This window comes from Xenia sp. Carnegie-2017, unplaced genomic scaffold, assembly GCF_021976095.1.
Source record: "Xenia sp. Carnegie-2017 unplaced genomic scaffold, XeniaSp_v1 HiC_scaffold_16, whole genome shotgun sequence".
Taxonomy (NCBI): domain Eukaryota; kingdom Metazoa; phylum Cnidaria; class Anthozoa; order Malacalcyonacea; family Xeniidae; genus Xenia; species Xenia sp. Carnegie-2017.
This window is the reverse complement of record NW_025813469.1, coordinates 137,008-154,292: the sequence shown is the minus strand read 5'-3', so window position 1 is coordinate 154,292 and position 17,285 is coordinate 137,008. Positions and strand designations below refer to the sequence as shown.

At 33.5% G+C, this 17,285-nt stretch overlaps 4 protein-coding genes across 4 annotated transcripts; 2 read left to right on the top strand and 2 right to left on the bottom strand.

Annotated features, from left to right (window-relative positions):
- Positions 1 to 75: 75 nt before the first annotated feature.
- On the top strand, positions 76 to 2,476 carry LOC124437022 (gamma-soluble NSF attachment protein-like). The gene is made up of 11 exons (XM_046987032.1): positions 76 to 164; positions 263 to 330; positions 521 to 605; positions 702 to 719; positions 794 to 934; positions 1,003 to 1,069; positions 1,143 to 1,213; positions 1,282 to 1,360; positions 1,435 to 1,514; positions 1,596 to 1,725; positions 1,825 to 2,476. The coding sequence occupies exons 1-11, from the start codon at positions 97 to 99 to the stop codon at positions 2,347 to 2,349; spliced, it is 1,332 nt and encodes a 443-aa protein (XP_046842988.1). The 5' UTR covers positions 76 to 96; the 3' UTR covers positions 2,350 to 2,476.
- On the bottom strand, positions 2,341 to 4,623 carry LOC124437023 (MTOR-associated protein MEAK7-like). Its single transcript, XM_046987034.1, has 6 exons — positions 4,209 to 4,623; positions 3,624 to 4,129; positions 3,189 to 3,472; positions 2,997 to 3,115; positions 2,729 to 2,905; positions 2,341 to 2,615 (listed from the first exon to the last, which is right to left on the bottom strand). Exons 1-6 carry the CDS (start codon positions 4,341 to 4,343, stop codon positions 2,505 to 2,507), a joined length of 1,332 nt encoding a protein of 443 aa, XP_046842990.1. The 5' UTR covers positions 4,344 to 4,623; the 3' UTR covers positions 2,341 to 2,504.
- Positions 4,624 to 5,136: 513 nt separating this feature from the next.
- LOC124437274 (anamorsin homolog) lies at positions 5,137 to 6,949 on the bottom strand. The gene is made up of 10 exons (XM_046987268.1): positions 6,743 to 6,949; positions 6,526 to 6,666; positions 6,370 to 6,446; positions 6,219 to 6,302; positions 6,079 to 6,151; positions 5,945 to 6,009; positions 5,796 to 5,865; positions 5,652 to 5,697; positions 5,495 to 5,564; positions 5,137 to 5,411 (listed from the first exon to the last, which is right to left on the bottom strand). The coding sequence occupies exons 1-10, from the start codon at positions 6,891 to 6,893 to the stop codon at positions 5,298 to 5,300; spliced, it is 891 nt and encodes a 296-aa protein (XP_046843224.1). The 5' UTR covers positions 6,894 to 6,949; the 3' UTR covers positions 5,137 to 5,297.
- Positions 6,950 to 7,743: 794 nt separating this feature from the next.
- LOC124436513 (hephaestin-like protein) lies at positions 7,744 to 13,255 on the top strand. The gene is given in 16 exon segments (XM_046986441.1): positions 7,744 to 7,972; positions 8,750 to 9,011; positions 9,113 to 9,287; positions 9,374 to 9,676; positions 9,763 to 10,084; positions 10,154 to 10,242; positions 10,245 to 10,339; positions 10,407 to 10,644; positions 10,791 to 10,970; positions 11,049 to 11,252; positions 11,334 to 11,580; positions 11,660 to 11,890; positions 12,000 to 12,219; positions 12,304 to 12,618; positions 12,690 to 12,846; positions 12,925 to 13,255. Coding segments are annotated over 16 exon segments (3,318 nt in total). The 5' UTR covers positions 7,744 to 7,820; the 3' UTR covers positions 13,053 to 13,255.
- The last annotated feature ends 4,030 nt before the right edge of the window (positions 13,256 to 17,285 follow it).

Sequence of the window (17,285 nt, the reverse complement as noted above, 5' to 3'; positions counted from 1 at the left end):
TTTTTGACTCACATTAACCGCGTTCATTTTCTTACCTTCAAGTCTTCCACAAATTCCAACTCCAGTTAATTCTACGTCTAAGAGATCATCTGCAAGATGGCGAATTCCTTGAGTGAAAAGAAGAAAGCAGAAGGATTGTCGCTTCTCAAGGAAGCTGATAAATGGTGTGTTTATGTAGTTATCATATGTCTCTAATGTTGTCTTATTCTTGCATAATTTTTGTGGTCAATTTCCATTGATAGAATTTTTTTTTTACTTTAAGTCTTCGTACGAACTGGTTGAAATGGAAACCCGACTTAGACAATGCAGCCGATAAATTTATGAAAGCTGGTAGAACAATCATACTGTTTGAAGCAAAGAACTTTTAATATATAGAATGATTATAATAATCTATAAAGGATTCGAGTGTTTCCAAACGTGAAATGTGATGGAAGATTAAAATCTTTTGCAAAGTTCTATGATTATATCGTTATATCACATAGATATGATAATTAATGAAGTATTTAATATTTCTGTCTAGGAACGGCATTCAAAGTTGCCAAAGCCTATGATCAAGCTAAGGATGCATTTTGTAAAGCTGCTGATGCTCATCAACAGAACCATTCGTATCTTTTAACACAAAGCTAGCTATATCCCAGCTTTCTTCTCTCTCTAACTTAATGTAATCTATAATAGACACATTTTTCTTAACTTTTTTGAAGATTATTTCACGCAGGCAAGTATGTATAATTTATGTGAATACTTCTATGGAAAAGGTCATTTTTGTTTGACTCTATGTCCATATGTTAAATAGAGCCCTTGAACAAGCTGGTGTAATGATGAAGGAAATGAAGAGAGTGGATTATGCAGCTGATCTTTTACAACGAGCTGGAGCATTATTTTATGAAAGTGGAACTCCTGATACTGCTTCTCTGGTTCTGAAAAAAGCTGCAAAGTAGTTTAAAAGTTGTTTCCAACAGGATAGATATTGGTATATTTTTGAAGTCATTATTTCTTGTGTAGAATATGCGAGGGAAGCAACATCAACAAAGCTATTGAACTTTATCAATCTGCTGGAGAAATGTGTGAGGTAATGCAGCATTATTTTTTTGTTTTATTTATAAAATCATGGTAAGAACAAAATATTGGATTTGTAAATTTAGATGGATGACAAATTGAGAGAGGCTGCAGAACCATATTCCAAACGCACACAGCTTTTATTAAAGTTGCAAAAGTTGGTATTGTGGAGCCATGAAAATGATGAATAAAACAACAAATATTATAGATTATCTTTTATGCTAGGTACGAAGAAGCTGTTAAATCACTCAATAAACAATTTGAACTTTATGAAAGGATTGGAAACACAGGAATGCAGTTTAAGGTTATAAATGATGAAATATTTGGAGGATGTTCAATGTTTCCACTTTGGTAAATTTTATACGTCATATTCAACAGGTATTGCTGGGTCTTACTGTTGTCTATTTGTCCGAAGGTGATTATGTTTCTGCAGATAAGTGTTTCAAAGATGCCTTTGAGTAAGTTTAGTTTATTGTGAAAAAAATCATCCATAAAAGTTCCCTGGTGTCCTTTATGATTTGCGATGGCTTTTCTTTCAGGGTGCATGGTTTTGGTTCATCAGATGAAGCTGAAGTAATGGAGGAACTTTTAAATGCTTATGATGAGAATGATGAAGAAAAATTAAAAACTATTGTCAGAAAACCTGTTATTCGTAATCTTGATAATGAGGTGAGAAACACTGAAATGGTTTAATATCATTGAGAAATGTTTCAAGTACAAAGAATTGTGTTAACAAGAAAGAAATTTTAATGTACTGTCATATTTTAGTTGAGTAAATTGGCAAGAGATCTAAAACCTTCAGAAGAATTTAATATTAGGGGACAAGAGAAAGAAATAAGATTTCTCTCCAGGAACAATCCTCCAGGAGAGCAACTCATCTGTGATGATGATGAGAATCCTTTAGGAAGTGAAGAGAGTGCTAAGGACTCAAAAGAACATGATACAATTGAATCATCAAACCAATCCTCTGGAGTGCAAGGAATCATTGATGATAATGTAGATCCTTTAGGAAGCAAAGAGAGTGCAGAGGGTTTACAGGAATATGATAAAACTGAATCAACAAATCAAACCTATGAAGAACAAGGGATCATTGATGATAATGTAAATCCTTTAGGAAGTGAAGAGAGTGCAAGACAGTCCATGAAAGATATGTCACTAAAAAGTGATTTAAATGCAAGTAAGTTGATGGAACAAGAGTCAGCAATTGCTCTTCAAACAAATGAACAAACAGGAGATGAAAAGGTTAAGTCATCACTAGGTGATGAAGATGAATTTGAAGGTGGATTATGTTGAAGGAAAGAGTATTAGACAAATTACTTTAATGATGCCCATATGCATAGCTACCTTCATTCACATTACATTATAAATAAATTCAAACCAAATTAAATACTTATTTAGTATTTTAAGACTATGAAAGAAAGCATTTTTTTGTGTGGATGTCTAATTCATTAATCTTCACTTTCTGGTTCTCGAAATCCTTCACTTTGTCTTTCCTTTCCAATCAAATCCAAAATAGCTTGTGCATCTGTTTCCCGGTCCAAAACACTTCTTTCGCGTTCCTTTAAATATATAATCATCCTTCTTAATCATTTCATATTTTATCACCTTTAAGTACACAATTATCCTTCTTATTCATTTCATATTGTAATGCATCCTATATCTAGTGCTTTACCTCTTGTTCTGGAGGTGTTCCAACACCCCATACTTCAATTTCTTCAACTTCAAATTTCTCTGATGATGATAACTGTGGATTGCCATAAGTTGTTGACTTGGGACGAGCCATGCTGTGACCTGGTCCAAATTCCGAATCCAACCAAAAGCCAAAATATTCAAGTTGCCCTCCCATACCCTAAGAAACATTAATTTCAAGGTAATTATTTATTTAACAAACTTTCCTTACCAAATAACAATGCAGAGTGCATAAAATGATGTTTTCTTACCAAACCATTGGGCAATGTCTTCATCCCAACATTAAGGTACATATAATTTTCATTAAAATTAGTTGGTAAATAAATCGCCATTGTTGGCTTCAATTGAAATAGAAAACAATGTTCATCACCTATAAAGATCATTGAGGTGCAATAAATGTTCACAAGTCTATAACATATAACAAGTTTGTAAACAATATTTACCTTTAAATGATGACTTAACCTTCCAACTAGTGGATGCAAATCCTCCAAATATGTAACCACCAGTGTCTTTTACAATCAAAATTGTTGCACCTTGATAAACGATGCGATGAAGAAATGTTGTAAAGCTTTTGCCATGACAGGATGTTGCAAACAGTAGCCGCCAGTTCTGACGACAATCTTGGGGAACTGCATGGTTTAAGATGAGCATTGAAGGAATGTCAATAATGGTGTTGATCTCATGATGTCCATTGTATTTCAACTGATGGGGTAAAAGTGTGTCTGATCTAGGAAAAATGAATTCATGAATAATGATTTGTATGATGTATCCAATCCCAAATGATCCATAAATTTAAATCACAGTAGATAATCTAATACAATAGAAATAACAATTCCACCTTTGATCTAGTAATTCATTCACATTCAGTCGCTACAAACCTGACAATACTTCCATGTTTACGGATATTTAAAACACTTTCAGCTCCAAGAAAACAAGCTTTGAAAACCTCTTCAAATATCCGCATCACTAAAACTTCCTTACGTAACCATGATTCCAAATCATCTGTAGTGAACTGATTTTGTTTTTCTGGAGGAATAGAGTCTGTCAACTTGACAACAAATCGTAGGTTTCCTTCTTCATTGAAGCCTGCATTCATGTAAGGATCTCCTAAACTTGATTCTTTTATTGCATTGATATATGCTTTAAGAAATATGTTACACATTTCTCTTAATGAGCGTAAAGTTTGTTCATTGTTTAACAATGAGAGTTTATGAAAGACCTCAGCTTTTTCGTTGACGAAACCTTTCAGAACACACGAAGCATACATGATAAAGTCGCGCTTCTTTACCACAACACTCTCAACAAGTTTTCCTGATTGGAAATTGGACATTCCATTAAAAATACGATCGGTGAAATTCTCCGGGAAGTAGTTTGAAAAATGATCCTTTAAATATGGACAAAATACATTGAAATTTAAAACATTTTTCAAGCACTGTTTAATTTCTAGTTACTGACATCTTTACCTTAAATTTCTGTCTGTCCAGAGCATCACTTGTGGACAATTTTTCAAACAATTGTTCAACTTTCCTCAACTGGGCTTCTTCTAATCTTTCCGAAGCCTGTTCAAGCGCGGCATCTCTGCTGGACGATGTACCCATTTCTTAAATGCTTTTCGGTGACCAACGCGTACAGCTATGTCTAATTACACTATTAATCATCAGTGATCAAGATAAAGTCCCAGTGACACATGAAAATAATGTGACGTTCAAAGTTGCAAAGAAAAGTTCAATATAGGGTCATTGGTATCATTCTAATCTCAGTTCAAATCTCGTCCATATCACATATTTTTCATGTGGGTATAAAAAAACCGTGTTAGGATTTATATTAGGTTTCATTTTATGACATCATTGTTGAACTCTGTGAATGTTGTGCATGTGGTCACTGTAGTTTACATATTGTTCCTTTCAAAACATACAAATTATTCCCTTTTTGATTTCATTCTAAACATCTCAGTTTACATTGTGAATTATCATCAATGACAGCATTTAACTCAATTAGTGTCATCTATCATCTATACCATTTTATTGTGTGACTCATCATCAACCAAGTTTTCATTAAAAATTTTCTCCATATAAATTTATCAATGCCTACTTTGAAACTTGCATTCATATTTGCAACCAATTTTTGGTCTTACATTGTGGTTATGATAAACATTTTCTTTACCACTCAACCGATACCATTCAAAATCAAAGTAGCAACAACTGAGAGTAATTCTACCAGTCATAAGATGAATTATCTTCCTAGAAAGTTTATTAATCTATAAATGAGACAAATCAATTTACTCTTAAGAAAAATGTCCAGGCTATCATTAGTTGACAATCCTTTTTTTTTATTGAAAGGTAGAGATCCTTAACAGAAAACTTTACCACTATAGGAATGAAAAATGACATGTTTATTAAAAACAGAACTTTTATTTTAATACATAAGCAACAAAGAACTACATTTTATGTCTGAATGTCAGTTCAAAGTTTCCACCCTTCCCAATAAATTCAATAATAAAGTAAGTTCATCAATAGTGCAACTCTTAAGCCATAAAGTTTATAAAATGCAAATCATATATCTGGCTTTAGTTGTCTATCACTTAATGATATTTTTTCTCCAGGTTTAAACGCTGGCATACCAAGATAAGGGCAACTTGCGCAACGGAAGGCATCTCCCAAGTAACACTAATTAAGGACAATAATATAGTATACAACAGTGATTTTCAGTATTGAAAGTGTCAAACATTTATAAAAAACTGACTACTTACGCTGCCACATGCAGACTTAGGTAGAGCATTTTCAACACCTTTAGCAAGTTCTTCTGCAAGTCCACATGAACTGAAAATGATGAAAAATCAATTAAACTTTGATGTTTTTCTACTGAGTACTCATCTTTATTTTTAAGCAGAACATCATAATATTCACCAGTTTTTGCAGGCTTTTTTCTTTCCAGATTTAGGGCCACAGTTATCTAAAATAAAAACAACAATTTACTTCTTAACACAAAGAACCATCGAAATGTTACAGTACATTAAGGGATAATGGCAATTTACCACTAGGGGTACCTACTTTTTAGTGTCGATGGATCTGGTTTCTTGAAATCAATCTCATCCAAAAGTTCATCAGAATCAATGAGATCCTGAAAGATGTCATGGAAACTGGTAATGAAACTACATTGATTATGTAATTACTTTCATCTTAACATGAAGTATACTAACCACATCATCATCATTTATGTCTTGAGCAGATAACGTCCAAACCTTAGCAACATCTTCAGAAATTTCTAAATGAGAGCTTTGTTATCTTCAATCATGCATTATTTTGAATTAAATGGGAGAATGAAATATTTTACCTTTTTTCTGGCCAAAGGAAAGTTTAAGCTGAGAGGTTGAGCCAACATTGAAAGATGGTTTCTCACAAATTATCTAAAAACAAAGAAAATAATTTCCAGTAATATTCCATCGATTTTAATGAAGAAAGCAAGAATTTTACCTCAATTAAGTCTACTTTATTTTCTGTCATTAAAACAGTTTGTAGAGTATTCATCTTCTCTTGAGACAATGGCACAAGATTGCTCTGTTTTTATAAGAAACTACTGTGAGGAGATGATTTAAGGTCAAAATAAGTGAAACATGAAGCATACTTTGGAGACGTTGATGAAACCAGACATCACTATCAATGACTTCAACTTTTCATCTGTTATTAAAGTATTTGCAATTCCTACAACCAATAAGACAATTTTCAACAACAAAGGGAGACTTTTACCCATGATTATGTCGTCAAAGAAAACAATTAGTACCAATTGGTTGACGAATTATAAGAGAACCAGAGGGCTTCAAGATTCGAGCCATTTCGGCAAGTGTATCCAAGTCATGAACAAATATTGAAGGAAATGTTAGTCCAGAGTAAATAATGTCAAAGAAAGATTCCTTGTGTGATGCTGAAATCAAATAATAAAAGTTTTGAAAGTTTATAATAGGAAAATCGGCCAGTATTTATATGGAATTGAAACATACATAATTTTAATCTGTCAATATGCTCTAATTGAATTTTCCCATTTGTGCCAACACTTTCATTCATTTGAGAGACTATTTCCTCTAAATCTTGAGGAGGATTGTTTCCAGCCCAAACGAAAAGCACAATCGATCCATTCTTTAATTTTTCCATTTCTTTACTACAAATTTATTTTATTACGTCAATATTTGAAAGCACGAAAGTATACGAGATTATAATCCCATTCGAGTTTGTTCCCTAGGACAAAATGGACTGCAATAACATTGCGTCAATTGAAATTTGAAGTTAAATAGAGAAAGTAGACGTTCAAAAGGATAGGAAAACTATAAGAAGCTGTAATGACTTATTGTTTTTAACACAAGGTTGAGATAGGCGTTATAACAGATGATTTTCATTCAAGCAAAATTTCCCACATACTTTAAGATGTTCAAACACAACTAAATTATGTTGCGCATGGACGGTCAAATGTTATTCGCCTAAAGAAATATATGTGGTGTGGTGCGATGGGTGAAGTGAGGGCGACGTGCTTAAATGCATGTTGTGATTACAGCTGGAAAGTTTGCGTAACATAGATCAAGGTTGCACAATGTTGGATAAATTTTGCGTTATAACGCAGAAATTTTGATATTTTCGAAGCAAGAAGTTCGAGTAAGATTCTCAATATATTTGATTAGATTACTAGTTGCAATTAGCCATTTCATCATTCCCATTGATCAAAAAAGCAAATTGATTGGCTGCCATTACGGTAGTCATATACGTAATAAATATTTGTAGCACAAAAACTCAATGGAGTGGCCCTCATGTATATTTTTAAACTCTATTGTCTAGTACTGTACTTCCACATGTACCATTTGTGTAAACTTGTTTCATTATTTAATCAGCTCAATTTATGATAAAAAGTGTCTATAAATTTTGACTTCGCCAGCACTTAAATTAAATGAAATACAGGAAGTAGAAGCATTACCATAACCATATATGGTTTTCCACGTGTCATGTTTCTTTGCTCATACTCAGATTGATTTATACCTCGCCTTTATTTGGTCTGACAACATCAGTGCGAACACAACGGTTGAGATAATTATGGAAACAATACTGTTGATCACTTTGCTTTTCTTTCTTCAAGAAAGTCATTGTGAGGTTAGAACATACAACATTGCTGCAGTTGAAATAAAATGGGACTATGCTCCTTCAGGAATAAACAAGTTGAATGGTAAACAACTGGATGATGACGAGTAAGCTAACAAATCTTATATTTCAATTCATTTCTTGCTGCAAGATAAACTTTATGAACATGATTTTTTTACAAATAAACCCAAATAGTTTCTGTGTTGGAGTTTAAGAATGTTAATAAAGATACCTTGCAATATCATGGATGTACTTTCTCTTTAAACGATTTGAAATATTTCTTGTAATTCAACTATACAATGCAACGTACTGCAATAACATTGTGTGGATTGAAACGGAAGCGAAAGCAGACAAAATATATACCAACCGTTTTGCTTATTGTTATTAACAAGGAAGGAGAATAAGGTGAAAGGGCCGTCACAATGCATTTTGTTTACAGAAATCCTCGAACACATTAGAATGTTTAAACATAATTATATTGGGATGGGCATGATGGAGAATTTTGTAGCCATAAAAATTTATCTGCGTTTCAAAACTATTTGGTTTCTATGTGGACGCTGTGTGATTAACTGCATGGTGTGATTGATGAATTAAAACAAGTTTTTGTGGAATACTTAACACCAGATGGTGAATCTGCATTTAACAACTTCCGCATTGTTCAGTATTGGCTATTGCACTTTGCACGTGTTCCACTTGCGTGTGCGCTTGAGTGTAACCACTGACTGTGACGCGTTGAAACTCTTGTAATTTGTATGCAAAAATATATAAAGCAATTAATGTAGTCAAATAATATCTTGCAAATGTTGTTTCTACAAATATCCGCTAAGATAACTTGGTGTGGGGTCTTTCCTATACAGTAATCTCACTTTAGTGTCTTAATACAGATCAGCGTCAGTGTTCACTAAAAATGACCCAAAGAACAGAATTGGAAGAACTTATCGTAAAGTTGTTTATCGTGAATGTGAAGACAACTTATGTTCATCATTAAAGCCACATCCAAAATATCTTGGTGTTTTGGGTCCGATAATTCGAGCCGAAGTTGGCGATAAAATTGTTGTAAACTTTGTGAATAAAGCTACAAGAAATTATACAGTTCATCCACATGGTGTGTTTTACACCAAGAGCTCGGAAGGAGCGTTATACGAGGTACACATGATATTTGTATTCATGACGTAATGTTTTACGTCATCGATGTCAATGATGACGTCATTCGGTCATGAATATGTAAACTTTAATTTATTCTTCAGGATGAAACATCAGGAGTTGATAAAAGTGATGATGGTGTTCCCCCTAATGCAACACATGTCTATCACTGGGATGTAAAACGTGAACACGGACCAACAAACGCTGACTCAGATTGTTTAACGTGGGCTTATCATTCGCATGTACATGCGCAGAATGATGTAAACACTGGACTTGTAGGTAAGTACCATACATATGCTGGAGAGAGAGAGGGGGGGGGGATGTTTATCAATGTTGACTAATTCTCGTCGTTTCGTGATTTCCAGGTGCAATGTTGATTTGTAAAAATGGAACATTTATAAACAAGAAACATAAAGATATCGATCGCGAATTCGTCATTATGTTCACAGTCATGGATGAAAATCATAGTTGGTTGTTAGATGAGAATATCAAGGAATATTGTCCTCAATTCAATACAAACAAAGAAGATGCAGATTTTCAGGAAAGTAATAAAATGCACGCTATAAACGGTTATTTTTACGGCAATACACCAAATCTTGATATGTGCAATGGCGATAAAGTCAATTGGCATATGTTTGGTATGGGTACTGAGGTTGATATACACACCGGTAAGTTTTACATTTAAACATTTATACCCTGCGAAATCCATCCTATAACATGTTTCCATCCTGACAATTCTTTCATTTTCATAAAGCATTTTTCCATGGTCAGACTATGCAGATAGATGGACACCGTAAAGACGTTAGTTCCATGTTTCCTGCAAAGTCAAGTACTGCTCATATGACTGCTTCAAATCCTGGGATATGGCTATTAAACTGTTTAGTGAATGATCATTATTCGGCGGGCATGTCTGCTCTGTTTAATGTCTCTAACTGTCCTCAAAAGTCTTTTACTGAAAATAAAAATCTTGATGGTGTTACACGAAAATATTTCATTACAGCTGAAGAGGTTATCTGGGATTATGCACCGTCTGGGTTAGACAAATTTAATGGAGGGAATTTAACAGATCAAAACAGGTAAAGACTGGCTTGACTGTACTGCATCTACACAATCATTTATTTAAGACTTTAGTCTCTTGTTAACAGTAAAGGTCGTGAGTTTTTTCACAAATCTAACGATGCCATCGGTGGAAAATACTGGAAATCTTTATTCTTTGAGTACACAAACAGCAGTTTTATCGAAAGAAAATGAAAGACAAACATTTAGGGTTCTTGGGTCCGATAATTCGGGCGGAAGTCGGTGATACAATATCTGTTACATTTCGAAATAAGGTAAAACTACATGTAATAAATCAATAATTTTTAATGAAAATCTTTGAGTTATAATTATTATTTTAAGGCATCATACAACTTCAGCATACAACCTCATGGTGTGTTTTACAATAAATCAAACGAAGGATCCCTCTATAATGATGGAACATCCGGGATTCATAAGCAAGATGACGTAGTAAGACCCAATCAAACTCACGTGTACACATGGACAATTCCTGAACATGTTGGACCAACGAAGAACGATCCCACTTGTATAACTTGGGTTTATCACTCAGCTGTAGATCCTATCAAGGACGTTTATTCTGGTATTTTTATGTGTTTATCACTTCAAATATCTTTTAACTGTAACGTGAAGTCATCACAATTTCTTTTATGAGTTTGGACCATCATAAGTCATTTAAAGTCATTCGAGTTTATTACAATATGATTGTAATAGTTTATTTATCTCCAGGCTTGATTGGGCCGCTTCTTGTATGCAAAAAAGGCTCTTTGGATGCCCGCGGTGAACAAAAAGATATGGATAAAGAATTTGTGGTGTTTTTTATGGTTTCAAATGAAAACGAGGCGCATTACATCAGGAAGAATGTAAAAGAATTTATAAGCCCAAGCGTTGTTGACACTTTCAGCTATGGTAAGATATTTCATGATTGTCGAGGTCTTCATGTTGACGCTCAGTATATTTATTAGCTTTTCTTAATTTATTCTACAGACGCAGAGAAGGAAAATAATTTAATGCATGGTGTGAATGGATATTTGTACGCCAATCTACCTGGTCTTGACACGTGTTTTAATGATAGTGTATCTTGGCATCTTATTGGCTGGGGAAATGAAGTCGATATACACGGAGCGTATTTTCATGGTCATACGTTCTTGTCGAACAAAAATAGAAAAGACAGCCTTAATTTAGTGCCTGGTAAGATAATTCTTATCTTTTGTAATTGCATTTGAAGTAAATTTGCTCAGTACATGAAGGAAATGTGTATTTTTAATGTAGGAACATTTGAAACATTGTTTATGAAACCTGACAATGTTGGTGAATGGGCTTTAGTCTGTCGTACAAATGATCATCATGATGCTGGAATGGTTGCCAAATATCGTGTCAAATATTGTAACAATGAGAATCACGTTCGCTCGAACTCCAGGAAAACCAGAACATATTACATAGCTGCCATTGAAGAAAACTGGGATTATGCACAAGACGGAAAAAATAATATTAAAGGGAGAGATATTAATACTGACAAGTAGGTTTGGTCCTGTTTGGATTGTTTATCAATTTGCTTGCTCTCTTGGTTTGATTTTTGTGTTGTCTTATCCACCCAGGGAAGCAATGGTTTATGCAAAACGAGGACCAAACAGGATTGGTCATGTGTACAAGAAAGCACTTTATCGACAGTATACCGACATATCGTTCACGATAAAAGCAAATCATTTCGAGTACCTTGGCTTTCTTGGTCCTGTGATTCGTGCTGAAGTAGGCGAAACTATTAAAGTTGTTTTCAAAAACATGGCTAGCAGAAATTATTCTGTTCATCCTCATGGAGTTTTTTACGAGTAAGTGTAAAATAATGTTTTTCCAATCCGGAGTTCAGAACTATAATTTAAAAATTAGAGATTTTCTGCTTCAAGTTGATATTGATGATAATGATTAAACTTTTTGTAGCAAGATGAACGAAGGAGCCTTGTACGAGGATAATACTACGTTAAAGGATGACGACATCGTAAAACCAGGACAGATCTATAATTATACCTGGAGTGTTCCTGACACAGCTGGTCCTTCTTCAAATGATAATGATTGTCTTACATGGATATATTACAGCAACGTTGATCCATCAAAAGACACAAATTCTGGACTAGTTGGTCCGTTGATTATTTGTAAACAGGTATTGTTGTTAGAAAATATATATACAGCGAATGACATTTAATTATTGAAAAGATTTTACCTAACGCTTATTTCCATCATCCAGGGTTCGCTAACTAATGATGGTTCTCGTGTAAAAAATGTTGACCGCGAGTATCCTATTTACTTCAGTGTGATCGATGAAAACTTGAGTTGGTATTTACGTGAAAATATTAAAAATTTTGCAAATTCTTCGTTGGTTAATGTGGAAGATGAAGATTTTATGGAAAGTAATAAAATGAACGCAATAAATGGTCGAATTTTTGGGAATTTGAAAGGTTTGAGAATGTTTAAAAATGAGAAAGTTAACTGGTACTTGTTGAGTCTTGGTACAGAAGTTGATATGCATAATGTTCATTTTCATGGTCAGACAGTCCTTGCAGTAAGTTTATCGTTCATTGGTATTCCCTTGAATGAAGCAAAATAAAATTATCTCGTATTTATTGTTGCCAGAGAACGACCGCTGACCACAGAGAAGATGTTATTGATCTCTTTCCAGGAGTTTTTATGACGGTAAAAATGATTCCTGATAGTATTGGAAAATGGTTTTTACATTGTCACGTGAATAGTCACATGGTCCATGGAATGATGGCACTTTATGATGTGGAAGGTAAGCATTTCTTTAGTTTAAAATGTTTTGGTTGAGACAAGTTCAAGTTCAATAAAATCTCGAATATTTTTGTTACAGAAAAGGATACGACACCAATATCCGCAATACCCACAACATCAACACGAGGATCGTCATTTTCACTTTGTATGGACGTTATCATCACAATTATTGGTCTTTTCTTTGCATTTTTACGTTTAAATGAATAGTGCAACTTTTTGTCCCCACGTAAAAGTATCAACAGTCTTAGTTTAATTTTTAGATATATCACTTAATTACTCTATAATGACTCTGAATTCTGTAAACTTGAAATATTGCTTTATAAAAGCAACGATTTGTAATAATGTCATTTTCTACGTGCTCCAAGATATAGAATATGTTTATGAAACGTAAAAATCGTCATACTACGTCACCTAACGTTATATTACGTCATCTACTGTTATACACAGTCATCTACTGTTATACACAGTCATCTACTGTCATACACAGTCATCTACTGTTATACACAGTCATTCACTGTTTTTCACGGGAATCTATTGTCATACATAGTCATCTACTGTCATACACAGTCATCTACTGTTATACACAGTCATCTATTGTCTTCATTACCTCACATAATAGGATTTGTAACATCTCAATGATTTTGTGAGTTTTGTTTGGAGATGTTGGAAAACGCCGTTCACGAACTCAAAAAAACGCAAACATGACCGTTGAAGAGTTATGGCATTGAAGAAATTTTCGTTTTACTAAATTTGTGTTTGCTAAAGATTTTGTCCATTCAACCATCAAATATACTTTTTTAGTTGAAGATTTTTACGTGTATACATCTACACATGATTATTTGTTATGCTGGGGTTGGAGTTCTTATAAGCTTCAGTGATTCCTAGAATGGCATCTGGTGGACCCATTTCCACATGTGACCACCATGAGGAGCTGTAAGAAGACATATGTTTATATTGATCATACTATCTCAGTCACAATAATAATTTAATAAAAGATAATTTAAATATCTTTAAAGAGAGATATTTTTGATGGCTTTTTAAAGAATATGGGGTATATTGACAGAAAGCTAGTTCATTTCATTTGCCACAAAATCAGATGTACCTGCTTCTGACGACGAGTGGAGAATATCCAAAGTTTAAACATATTTTACGATTTAAATCTCGAACAATTTTATCGCGATCATATTTGCCAAAGTAAAAATATAATCCACAGTTCGAAAATTGAAATAGATTTTACAAAGCTGCGCATGCGCATCTAACCACTATTTTAAAGACCATGTATATATCTGTGTGTCCGTGTTGGTCATTTTCATTGAAATGAATAAAACAAGTCAATGGTCATCATGTATTTAATCAGACGTTAACTGAGGGAGCATAATCATATATCTTGCTATACTTGGCTAATTCTTTTGACGATGTCACTTTCCAAAGAATCATGCAGCATGGCGAACATTCCATTGTTCACTCACTGTCAGGGGAATAGTTACGATGTTGCACAACATCACCAGAGTTGAACTTGTTTTCAAATTTGGTTAAATGAAACAATACCTCTCACTCGATAGATTTATCAATTTTTTAGTGTATTGTTTTCATTGCACTTCAAGCCAATCATAAACTTTGATCATGTAGATGAATATGGAAAAATATTTTGAACAACATGCATGCATGCAGTTTTCAAATTGATATATTTCGAGTGAGGATGTCTAACTGTAGAAGTCAAATTTTTGCGGCGTTGAAGAAATTTGAGAAAGCTCAGTTGCGACGTTAGGGTAAATGAAACAGGCTTATTGCATTTTAAGACATCGGCTGTAGAGGCAATTATTCCATGACTTTCACTTGGTTGAAGGTGAAGAGAATTTCTGTGTCTTCCCAAAAGATGGTGAATAATAATAATTGATAGATACTTCTGAAGATTTGGTGTCGGACATGAACTCGTGGCGGTAATATCTAAATTACGATGATGTCGCGGTAAGGTTTACGTTGTAGTTCAATGGAAGAAAAGTAAGTATTTGTTAAGTAATTAAGAATGTAATGCCAAATAGTCTGTAATTAAAAACTGGCGTCAACAATGCCTGATTTTCACGAGCAATTAAGCAAATTAATAAAAGCAGAGACTTAAAAAGACAGAATAAACCGCCCGAGGTTGGAATGTTCTTTTGTTCATCATTCGGTTTGTGCTTGGTCTTGCTTATGTTTGTAATTATGTCATAAGCAATCATCCATGTTTCACTTATTGTCTTATTTGATACTTCATCGTCATTTTGTTGGTGCCTTATTTCATTTTGTGGACTAAAGTATTTTACTTTGGTATTACTATGAGTGTTTGCAAGACGGGTCAGACAAAGAACAGCACCTTCTTATGTAACTTTGGTATTGCATGAAAACTGTTTTATACACATCAAAATTATACTTTGGATGTTCATGCTTTTAAACATAACCATCTGTTCAGAAATTCAGTTTCAAACCAAATACTGAATTTAAAAAATTAATAACGTAATGAACGGTTAAGAATCGCAGAAGATAAAGAGGAAAGATGGCTGTGAAGTTAGTCATATCCCGACAACTTTAAAATAAGAACTGGTAAACAAGACAAAAACAATGACGTTTAACATACATACTAAATCATTTGATCAAAATGCAGTATTAAAGTATGAAGAAATACTTGTAGGAAATACAGACTGTTAATGCATGACGGACATATAAAGTCGTTAATCCGATGATATCTCCATTATTTTATATTTTAGATTATAAAGTTATCGTCAATGAAAGTTGCTGCAAATGGAAGAATTAGATTGTCCTTCAACACAAAACGTCCTTCCTTACCCTCGATATCAATTCTTCCGGACTGAACAGCTGGGAATTATACCTATGAGTCTATAAAATAATGTTTTCATTTTGTATTTTAAAGTCTATTTGTATGTCCTGCTATCGATGTTAGCAATAATTTGGAGAGAAAAGGTATGTGCTGCCAGAATGTTAACTGACTGGCACTTCTATACCATTGAGTAATGTTATTGAAGTTAGCACAAATCAATCAACATTGTTACATGTAAGCTTGTAGATGGTGTCTTCTTATTAACGTTCAAATTTTCGGATCTTGCATGTGTGACAATTAAATGCAATTTATTTAACAATCAACTTATTAAAGTTACAAAAAGAAATTGCAATACGCTGGCAGAGTATTGCAAAATCTTTATTCTATATTTGGTCTGTTTGAACTTGAAGTGATTACCGTATCGATGAAAAACTCTGTCGACGTTAAACATTTAGTCGCTATTTAATTTATTTATGATTGATGCTGCTATAACATTGAGGGATGTTTTAACAGTGTCTTCATGGATAAACATAGTGGATACAGACAGTTTTTGATAGTTATTTGAAATATTTGACAACAATTTCATGTTAAAATCGAAGTAAAACAGAAATTTCAACAGATCTTCTGCAAACACTGATTTAACGAAATATATGAGCTTCAAGAGTTTGTCATGATGGTATTTTACTATTATTCTTACAGTTCTTCTTACATGGCAACGGTTGCAGATCAAACCTGCGGTGTGTATTTGTTTGTTTTGTTTGTCTTTTTGCTTGTTTCTTGCCCGTTTGTTTGTTTTGACATACCACTAACTTGTTATTCAGTATTTTTCAGATACGGAGGACAAGAAGATAGAAGATGTGGAAGTCAGGGCTGTAAGTGTTTCTATCATTCATCAAATTTGACAATTTTTTTCTTGAGTTTCTTTTAGAACGATGTAGCCTTCCGTGGTCAACCAACCTTTCTTATGGAGTTATGGTAAGTGTAACCAATAATTTTTACTTGTTTCTAGACTATCCTTTAAGTACTATTATTTAAAGAAAGCATTTTTAGAAAGATAAAATCGTTAAGTTTAATTCTTCGATCGGTGTTTGCAGATGATCAGTTGAAGATTTTGATTATGTCAAAATCATCAATGTCTAGAGCAAAATCACATCGAAACCCACTAACACAAAAATATGCACATAAATGATTATTTGCAATATTCTAACTTAATTAGAGAGTTCCCTCGCTCTCTAATTTAGAAAGGAATTGTTGCAAAAAGTCGATGTATTCTAAAATAGACTTCTGCCACCTATTTTGGAAAACGCAGCGTGCATTTGATAATCTTAACATTTTTTGGAATTAAAATAAGATCTTGGACATTTTATGTAAAGTGTGCTTGAGTTGAGTTAGGACTGCATTGACATGAGAACCTTGGAGGTAGTTTCTTGAAAACTATTATTTTATACAGTACCAATTTTCGTTCGGTATAGTCAATTATTTTCGTAATGACTGACGATGTTACTTAGTGTAATGTATATCAAGAACCATCATCTAAAAGTTTTGTCTGGAAAAGCTTAGTATAATTATAATCTATAACCTCACACGTTTTCACTTGTAAATAATTATGCATAACTAATCTATAC